This window comes from Terrapene carolina, unplaced genomic scaffold (assembly GCF_002925995.2).
Source record: "Terrapene carolina triunguis isolate 2854851 unplaced genomic scaffold, T_m_triunguis-2.0 Scaffold93, whole genome shotgun sequence".
Lineage (NCBI taxonomy): Eukaryota > Metazoa > Chordata > Testudines > Emydidae > Terrapene > Terrapene triunguis.
Genome location: NW_020664444.1, coordinates 19,921,479 through 19,932,530, shown reverse-complemented (window position 1 = coordinate 19,932,530; position 11,052 = coordinate 19,921,479). Strand labels below are relative to the sequence as shown.

Genomic DNA, 11,052 nt, shown 5'->3' with positions numbered 1-11,052 from the left:
ATATCAAATGAGTAGAATGAGTGGCAATGGGAGAAGTGGAGGGGTTTTCTACTCTGGCTAGATGTCAGGCAAAATAAACAGTATCTCAACAAAAAATACTGCTTAAGATCAGCTCTCCACCAGCCCTTCTGTGGTATTTTATCAAATTAAACAATTACTCTGGTAATAGTTAAAGACATCTCTAATATGACAGTATTTTGAGTAGTTTTTGGAGAAAAAAGGCTGGTGTCACATTGGCAACACAGTATCACTAGGTGGGAACTGCAGATTCAGAACCATCTCAGAACTCTCATGCCCAGTGATAGCCAGCAGGTCAAAAGAGAAGTACAGTGTGTTCATCAGAGCAAAGGCTTTGCCTCACAAGAAACGTCTCAGAGAGCGAAAGAAAGCGAGTGCGCAAACTATCAGTAGAGCTTGAAAAGCTAATTCTGAAAAGCACATACTGTCAATCTAAATGGTTCAAGCAAGTACTTACTAATTGTCATTGATTCTGGCACAGTGGTTGAAGGCAACAGATTGCTTAAAGCATTCACTTGAACAGGAGGACTGACATCCACTCTAGTTAAAAAGACAGAAGATCATTAATATTAACCAGAGGAACACAAAATGCTCAATTCAAAGACTAATAAGCAAGATTTGTAGAAGTAGAAATGATCAAATGACCACAGTCTATTCATCATGTGTACATGTAACTCAAACTAACATGCTGAAGCCATAAAGAGCAAAATACTTTTATTTTAATCCAAACTTATTTGAAATAAAAAAAAAATCTAAAAAAACTTCTGCATTAATCTTAATGTATAAATATTGAAAATATTAATATTCAAATAGACGAACTATATGACTAGTATATGGTGCAAAAATGACTTCCAGATGAAGTCCAGATACCATTTGACATGGCTCCTTTAGCATCATTAGAGATCATATAAAATATTAAGAAGATTATGAAAATATGGAAGTATGGACTTAGGCATTTGTCTTTCCAAATGTTTATAGCATTAATCTGATTAGTGGTGTGTTTCGAGTACTGAGTAATTACAGCTTGGGTGTCAACTTTACTTTGCATGTGCCTGTTTACCATTAAGTACTTCTGTTTTATAATTAGAAAATCTAACTTTGATTTACCTATAAGGAAGTTCAGATCCTCTCTGAGCCAGTTCTACTGCAAGAACAGCACTTTCATGCCCATCTCCATTCTCCAGGTTACCTAAAGTAGCATGCACGGGACATAAATTAGTTAATGAAAAAAAATCCAACATACAAAATGAGCAAAATGTAATAGTTGTCTGTTACACTTGCAACTAATAAAGGTAGTAAGGGCAAAATTTTCAAAAGCACCTAAATCAAAATTTCAGTACGGAAATAGGCTTGTAAGTGTATAAGCCCCATTGACTGTCAATGGACTTAGGTGCTTCTGAGAATTTTAGATTTAGTCATATTACATTTAGTGTGCTGACATTTTACAGTCACAATTTCATGTTTCAAAGTTCTGAGGAAATGCCTTCCCTGAAATATCACAAATCCTGATGCTTAATTTAATTAAATATGAAATTTGATACTCATCACAAACTGAGAGCTGTGGGAAGTGAACTGGTGGTTTAAATCCAGGCATAAATTGACATTTTGTAAATTTAATAACCCACTATTACAACCGACATCTTTGTTGGCAGTCTTCATACAGAACATGAGGATTAAATAAGCATAGAAGACCATTCATTTCCAGAGGTCATTCCACCATGTCAGGGTTTAGACATTAATGGGTCAGTGTAGAAAAGTTTATACCTCATACTGTATCTGTTCTGTATATTAAGAAGTTAATTTTTCTAAGCCATCTAACACTGACTATTTTATGTCCCTAATAAAAGTTAATCCATATTCATACCATCATCCTACAAATGCTGTCTCTATTTAATAGCCCCATGGGCCATTCAGTCCCTTATAAAACGTTCAAGTGAAACAAAAATTCAGTCATATTTCACTGACATTTTCTGCATATATCCTAAATATATTTTATCATAATGAGATTACCATAAAATAAACCTAGAGGCATATGTTAAAACAGTACTGGATTTAAAAAAAAAATGGAGAGAGAAGGTTGACAATGTTTTGACAGTGATGTTGGGTTGAATAAGGAGGGGCATGTCTGTGTTTGTTTTTTAAAATGGTGGAGTCATTACTGAACTCTCCACTTTGTTTCCAAGCAACTGAATTTCAACCCAAGTTGTGCTACCTCGCAGAACATGGAGACTTGATGCGTCTTGACACATCCTTGAAGCATTACAATAAGAACTGAAGTCAAGGCACCCTTACAAATTAATGAAAAAGTATATTGTAACAATTTCAAAGTTATATCAGCCTTGATACTAATCACTGTAATAAGCCTATAAATCAAGATGAAATATTAGGATGTTAGTGCATACCATATCAATTCTTCAACAATCCAAACAGTATGCTTTAATAACAATCTTTTCATACTACTACCCTATTTTCCAATCAATTAAAACACTAAATATTTCCTCCCACCATTGCAGAGTAATTAGCAACTGTCACAGACCAAACTCCAGTGTTGTCAGCTAAACAAAGGCAAAACCATAACTTAAATTATATTAGCAAACAAAATAGTTTCTCTCTGTGGGTGTTTTGGTCTGAAACCTGACATAAAATTTAAAGACAAATGTAAAAACTCAGAAAGATTGCTGATAGGGGTCTGAGGCTCAGAATTCTTATTAAATCTAAAAAAAGGGACTGCTCGGTTCTTCTCTATTCAACTACTGGGACAAGGCAGTAGCTTTTATGGACCAACTTCTTTTGGTGAGAGAGACGAGCTTTTGAGCTTAGATAGAGCTCTTCTTCAGGCCTGAGTCAGATCTGAAGAACAGTTCTGTGTAAACTCAAAAGCTTGTCTCTCTCTCACCAACAAAATTGGTCCAATACGAGATATTACCTCATCCACTTTGGCTTTCTAGTACCCTGGACCGACACAGCTACAACACTGCATACAACTATTCAATTACTGATATTTTATTAGTTGCAAGTATATGAAACAACAATAGAGGGCAGTACAACATTACTTAATTCTTTTCAAGTTCTATTCTTTGATTTTTACCACCATAATTCTACAGAAAATTTGTTAAAAAACACTGCCCATTTATCTACCTCATCAATTAATGGTTCTCAAAAACTACGGGAATATACACAGCAGATTCAAAACGGAAGAAAGGTTTTACTTCTGAACTGCATATATTTGGAATGCTGCTGAACTGTTAAGTAGTCATTAAAAAGAGAACACATTCAAACAAACATGTTATTTTTTGAAACAATTAACCAAGTAACTAATCAAACTATATATTCTGGTGACACATTTATGGCAAAATAAAGAATCTTTAATGTACTCAGTTTTACAGACTCACTCCCTGCCCTGGAGTTTGTGTTCCATATCATCTCAGGATCATAATCATTCAGAAAAATGATGATGTAAGGGATTACTGCTGAGTTGGTAAAAGGATTCTGGAAAGAAATGGGTTTTGGGGTGGAGTGTGCTTGGGTGCAAGGAGAGAGTGTTCCATCTGTAGAAGGCAACAGGATAGGCATGAAAATAAGAGTGTAAGAAAGAGGAATGGGGCAGTAACATAAAAACTAGGAACAGTGCAGAAGGAAATGAAAGCACAGGTGTAGGAACACAGACATTAATAGACAATGGTAATTTTAAAGTAACGACATTGTTAGTTACGTACATCTGATTTGGTAGTTTTAATGGACCATAAAAAAAGCTAGCCTAACCAAGGTCTTTCCATTTAAATGTCAGAGTACGGTAACTCCTCATTTAAAGTCATCCCGGTTAACATTGTTTCGTTGTTAAGTTGCTGATCAATTAGGGAACATACTCGTTTAAAGTTGTGCAATGCTCCCTTATAACGTTGTTTGGCAGCCGCCTGCTTTGTCCACTGCTTGCAGGAAGAGCAACCCATTGGAGCTCGCTGGTGGGGGCTTGGAACCAGGGTGGACTGGCAGCCCCCCCTAAGTTCCCTCTGTGGCAGCTGCCCAGCAGGCTATCAATTGCTGGCAGTTCAGCTGTCCCACCCCCCACTGCCATGTGCAGCTCCTGCCCTCTGCCTTGGAACTGCTCCCGGGAGCCTCCTACTTGATGTGCAAGGGAAGGAGAGAGGGGGGCTAATGTCAGGATGTCCGTCCGTCCCCCTGCTCCTGCACCCAACTTACCCCATCTCCATGGGGGGAGGGGAGGGACACGACAGGGCTCAGGACAGAGGGAGCTTCCTGGCAGCAGCAGCTGCTGTCTCAACTTGCTGATCTACTTAACAAGGCAGTGTACTTAGAGTGGGATCAGCCTACCTAAAGGGCCAATGCGCATCTCCCTCTCTCACACACAGTGTGTGTGTCTGTGGGCTGGTCCACACTAACCCCCCAGTTCGAACTAAGATACGCAACTTCAGCTACGTGAATATCGAAGTATCTTAGTTCGAAATACAAGGTACTTACCGCGGGTCCACACGCGGCAGGCAGGCTCCCCCATCGACTGCGCGTACTCCTCTCGCAGAGCAGGATTACCGGCGTCGACGGCGAGCACTTCCGGGATCGATTTATCGCGTCTAGACAAGACGCGATAAATCGATCCCAGAAGATCGATTGCTTGCCGCCAAACCAGCGGGTAAGTATAGACGTACCCTCTGTCTCTGCCATGCTGTCTCCCCTCCCTCCATTCATGCTGCCCTGTAGAGTGTGAGGCTACATTAACAACAATGGGTTAACCCTTGAAGGGTCTGCCAAAAGCTAGTTCATCATTTAGCAGTAAGGCATTCCCTGGAAAATATCCGACCCTCTTCCACCCTCTGACTTCACCACCTCAACCAAGCTTCACAATCATCATCGCTGTGTACAGTATTAAATTGTTTGTTTAAAAGTGGGGTGGGGGTCTTGGCTGGCGAAAAAAATTTCCCTGGAACCTAACCCCCCATTTACATTCATTCTTATGGGGAAATTGGATTTGCTTAACATCGTTTCGCTTAAAGTCACATTTTTCAGGAATATAACTACAACGTTAAGCAAGGAGTTACTGTATATCCAAATTAATCCACTTTCAGTCCCTACGGAAATCCTGTATTTTCTCCATGGCTCCTCGAACATCTAAATAACGCTACTGTAGATATTGGAGGATGACGAATAAGTAAATTGCTATGAGAATTCAGTTCTCCATAGACCTTTATGGTTGGGGGGTGCAGGGGAGTGGGGAGAGAGAATGGGCTATCATACACACCCAGCAGATGAGATTGAGACATAGCATTCAGCCAAACAGCCATATTTTGTATATTCCTGTATTAAACCAACTTCATGTGACTTTGGTTATAAAGTTATTTTTCTCTAGTTAGTATCTGCCTAAAATTTCTCTTCTATAACTGAAACTTTATATTCCTTGGCCTCAACCCAACAGTGAATTCTATTTTTGAGAAGATTCATTATAGTTTTATACACACGTGAATTATACACACAAATTTAACCATCACCTATTGCACATATTAATCTTGTAATTTTACTATTGCAATATAATACTAAAGTATGCATATAATCATTTTGAATCAGCTATATTCGAGTCTTTCAACGATTAGGCTTTTCAAGATTTGGAAGTGTCTGTGGTAGGCATCTATCAGAAACCAAAGCTTTGTTCCACGTCAATACATTAAAATTTGCATTAGGCCATTCTACATCTGTGGCATCCTGTTACTCCTTGAACTTTCAATCTCCACTTTTAGACAAGTGGTATTGTTTTTTATATTTAAAATAGTTTAGGTAGACGTTGTGTCACAAAATCATTGTGGAGGTCTAAATTCCATGTCAGGCACAAACAATACAAACGGACATACAGAAAACCAACATCCATATTATTAACGGGTTTAGGACATTTAATACTTCAAAACTTCATAGTGATAGTACCAAACTATTTATTAAAATAATGTATTTTTTTAAAAGAATAAAATCTATTCTATCACAACTGAAATGTTGACTTGAGTTTACTCAAAGTTCATGTTCGCCTGGCCAGGCATACAGCATAAACTGCTAAGGATTTCAGAAACACAGCTGTTTGCTCCCCTCTCTAACATGTTATTTTTTTGGCAGTCCATGTAAAAATATGAGTATGAGTGTAATTCTTAGTTCTTGTCTATGCTAGCAATTTTTTCAGTGAGCTGTTGAAAAATTACAGGTAGCTTTGTTTTACAGTATATTCACATCTCCCATATTCTGAGGAGCTGAGCAGCGCCTGCATCAATTGCAACGGGAAAGAGGATATTCAGCACCTGACAGGATTGGGAATCAAGTCCTCTTAATTTATATAGTGTGCACAATTTAGCTATTCATATAGTGCCAGATCTGCAAGGTACAGAGGGTCCTCAACTCCTGTTAATGTAAATGAAAGTTGAAGACTGTTCAATACATCTCAAGAAAATGCTTAGCACCTTTCAGAGTTGGGCTCACAGAAGTCAAAAGAAAGCTGCCAACAACTGATGAAGTGCCTCCTCCTGAACAATCGAATATCATTAACTGTGAATTTAAGATGCACCTCTCTCTCTCTCCCTCCAACCGCAGCTCCCCCCCCCCCGGAAGAGCATTGTCATGGCATCCTCAACCAGGGTTACAACTCAGGGGAATTACATAAATTTGTTGCTCTCAAAATAACGGTTCTCTGCCTGTGCTCTGTATCCCTTTCACACCTCAACACAAACAAATGTGCTGTTGTTTACTGTTATCTACACACACTTAGGACTGCACCATTTATTTTTTTTTGCTACTTTTAAAATATTTTTATTACTGTCCTCATCAGGCACACCTCTACAAATTGATAAATATTCCAAAATTCCAGTTCTAAACAATTTTATTTTAGTTAACAGTTCAACAATTCAACAGAAATGTTTACATTTTTTAGTTAAGACAACTATAAATTCCTGCTATGAGATCTTTTACTGTAAACATTTTCACTGAAACCATTAAGGTATTTCATTTTAAGTCCACAGTGGTCTTCAAGATGGCCAGTATACTTAGTCCCACTGATAACTGAAAACCAGTCAGCTAGAACACTTTCCACACTGGAAGACATGCCAGAGAAACTTGCTCTTCCACAGCACCCCGGTATGTCTGATGTGTCATATTATAATATGGAATACTCATAGAAACATACACATTTTCTGGCATCAGCAAGATAATTAATGTGCAAGACAACCCATGTGCTGAATGGATCTACATCCATCCTCCATTAGCTCAGTTTTTAAGTTAACTATCTAAATAAATTGTACCAACTATCAGGTTTTCTTCCTGAAAACAACATCCTGGCCACCATGGATGTAGAAGCTCTTTACACCAATATTCCACACAAAGATGAACTACAAGCTGTCAGGAACAGTATCCCTGATAAGACCACGGCACACCTGGTGGCTGAGATTTATGACTTTGTCCTCACCCACAGCCATTTCAGATTTGGGGACACCTTATACCTTCAAGTCAGCAGCACGCTATGGGTACCCACATGGCCCCACAGTATGCCAACATTTTTATGGCTGACTTAGAACAACGCTTCCTCAGCTCTCGTCCCCTAGAGCTCCTCCTCTACTTACACTACATTGATGACATCTTCATCATATGGACTCACGGGAAGGAGGCCCTTGAAGAATTCCACCTGGATTTCAAAAATTTCCACCCCACCATCAACCTCAGCCTGGACCAGTCCACACAAGAGATCCACTTCCTGGACACTACAGTGCAAATAAATGATGGTCACATAACCAACACCCTATACCGGAAACCTACTGACCACTATACTTACCTATATGCCTCCAACTTCCATGCAGGACATATCACACGATCCATTGTCTACACCCACGCTCTAAGGTACAACTGCATTTGCTCTAATCCCTCAGACAGAGACAAACACCTAACAAGATCTCTATCAAGCATTCTTAAAACTACAATACCCACCTGGGAAAGTGAGGAAACAGAGTGACAGAGCGAGACCAGTACCCAGTAGTCACCTACTACAGGACAGGCCCAACAAGGAAAATAACAGAACACCACTGGCCATCACATAGAGCCCCCAGCTAAAACCTCTCCAGCACATCACCAACGATCTAAAACCTATCTTGGAAAATGATCCCCCACTCTCACAGGCCTTGGGAGGTAGGCCAGTCCTTGCTTACAGATAGCCCCCCAATCTGAAGCAAATACTCACCAGCAACTATACACCACACCACAGAAACACTAACCCAGGAACCAATCCCTGTAACAAACCCTGTTGCCTTCTCTGTCCCCATATCTACTCTAGCGACACCATCGTAGGACCCAACCACACGAGCCACACCATCAGGGGCTCATTCACCTGCACATCTACAAATGTGATATATGCCATCATGTGCCAGCAATGCCTCTCTGCCATGTACATTGGCCAAACCAGACAGTCTCTATGTAAAAGAATAAATGGACACAAATCAGACATCAGGAATGGTAACATACAAAAGCCAGTAGGAGAATACTTCAATCTCCCTGGACACTCAATAACAGATTTAAAAGTAGCCATTTTTCAACCCAAAAAAACTTCAAAAAGACACTTCAAAGAGAAATTGCAGACCTACAATTCATTTGCAAACTTAACACCATCAATTTGGGCTTAAATAGGGACTGGGAGTGGCTGGCTCACTACAAAAGCAATTTGCCCTCTCTTGGTATTGACACCTCCTCATCAATTATTCGAAGAGGACCACAACCACTGAATTTGCCTTCAAAATTGGTTTTCCACTTGTAAGGTAACTCCCAACTCTTCATGTGCCAATATATATTTATGCCTGTGTCTGTAATTTTCACTCCATGCATCTGAAGAAGTGGGTTTTTTACCCACGAAAGCTTATGCCCAAATAAATCTGTTAGTCTTTAAGGTGCCACCGGACTCCTCATTGTTTAAATAAATTGTGTAATGCACAAAGTTAGTATTCAGAGGATATGAATAGAACATTCATCGAGTCAGAATGCATCCTGAAAATGTGGTGGAGAATAAAAAGGGAATTGACTTCTTGAAGTTTACACAATATATGCCAAAACATATGCAATTATATTTTATAGCTAAAAAGGGTATTTTTTTTTCCATTTACTTAAAATCCAAATTCTAGTATATGGCTGGCTAAAGCCCATTTGAGAGATTCGGGAGTTCATATAAATAATACACGGCTACTGTATTACAATCACTAATAAAGAGAAGCATGTGGAATTGATAGCATGTCAAATCAAATACATACAGGTAGAATATGAACTTATATGTTTATCAACAATGATAGCACTGAAGTTGTATAAAAATTATGTATACCAGAACATGGTTTGAACACAGTAGAGAACTAGAGCAGTTTATTGAAATTAGATAATAGTAAATACCTACCAATCTGGGAGTAAGAACCAACAGCACTGACAGGAAACAGAATATCTGAATTATCATTCAGGATCTGCAGGGGAGTCCAAGTGCATATCTGTGAATTGCGTGTGCCCCCATCATATGGCCTAAATAAAAACATATGATGGGCAGTGATCAGTGTTTTATGAATTTCTTTGAAATATAATATATAATTATTCATTTTGTACAGCATTTTCAGGATAGAAGTTGCTATGAGTTATGCTGGGAAATAATTGTATCTCAGTTCCCCCTCCCCTCCCCGACCCCAATCCTTGTGATTAGATGTATGAAGAAATGTTTCAAAACATAACACAGATTCACAGCAGAGTTGGCTGGTCCAAAGTAGGCAGGCAGGCTGGACAGTGCCCTGTTCTCCACTTTCAGTGCCCAGTGGTCTGCCAAACATGATCAGGAAAAGGATGGGGGATGCAATTTCAAAAAACAAAATATTAAAACTGTGTCATTTAACTATGTATTTTGTTTCCCCCAACCTCCCATTTAAAAAACAAACATTTGACTTTACAACCAAAATCCAAGTGATCACATACAAAGGATGGGAAAATCTCCAGTGGGTAAGGGTTGGTTTGAATTTATCATCCAAAAGTTTGGATGACTATTTGAAACTTAAGTCTGAAAACTCAGATGGAAATCTTGTAAGGAAACTCCTGGAAATCTCACAAGTTTTTCTTCTGGTCCTTGCCAGAAATAACAAGTGAAGAATACCAGATTTTACATTTTTACCATGTGAATTATTTGGGTAAATTATAGTTTGATTCTAAAAATAGGTAAAAGTTTAGGGATCTTATAGGTTAGGCAAATTAATTTTCCTGTTCCTATGAAGCACTTGAAGCAAAGTAGAACTGCACAGACAGTTTAGTTTTGGCTCTATGTACTCACTTTTCTGAAACTTTTGTTTCCACGCCTTTGTTTCCCAGTTTCTTTCCATATATCTCTTCCTCATTTTCATCCACATCTTCATCATCAATACTCTTCACATCAAGCTTCTGGTAACTACACTCTCCATTCAAAAACATGGAATCGCTTTTCCACAAATGGGTATTCTGATTTCCATTTAAATTTTGTACAAGAGATCCTTCAGAGGAAGGTAACACAAAAGCTGAAGACTTGTCTGAGTTCTCTTCTGAGCTTTCTCCTGCAACTGCTGTCTTTAAAGTATCTCCTAAATTTTGTTCATCTTCCTCCTCATCAAATGAGATGATGTGTGTCACCCTTTTCTTCTTCTTTCGATCTTTTCTACATTTTAAATCTGGTGACAACAAAAGATTGATTTACATATTTTAGAGAAAAGCAGCTAACAAATGGAGATACCTAATTCATGTTTTAGGACTTTACTGCCTTTCCTTAAAGAGCAACAAAGAGTCCTGTGGCACCTTATAGACTAACAGATGTATTGGAGCATAAACTTTCGTGTGTGAATACCCACTTCGTCAGACGCATGTAATGGAAATTTCCAGAGGCAGGTATAAATATGCAGGCAAGAATCAGTCTGGAGATAACGAGGTTAGTTCAATCAGGGAGGGTGAGGCCCTCTTCTATCAGTTGAGGTGATTGAACTAACCTCATTATCTCCAGACTGATTCTTGCCTGCATATTTA

At 38.8% G+C, this 11,052-nt stretch overlaps 1 protein-coding gene across 1 annotated transcript in view; it reads right to left on the bottom strand.

Annotated features, from left to right (window-relative positions):
• The window catches only part of SNX29 (sorting nexin 29), a 472,333-nt gene that overhangs the window by 407,095 nt on the left and 54,186 nt on the right, over positions 1–11,052 (bottom strand). Inside the window, exons 8-11 of the mRNA XM_026650716.2 lie at positions 10,334–10,703; positions 9,425–9,543; positions 1,126–1,207; positions 476–558 (exon numbers count right to left, since the gene is read on the bottom strand). Of these exons, the coding sequence (XP_026506501.1) occupies positions 476–558; positions 1,126–1,207; positions 9,425–9,543; positions 10,334–10,703 (654 nt within the window). The remainder of the gene's footprint in view (positions 1–475; positions 559–1,125; positions 1,208–9,424; positions 9,544–10,333; positions 10,704–11,052) is intronic.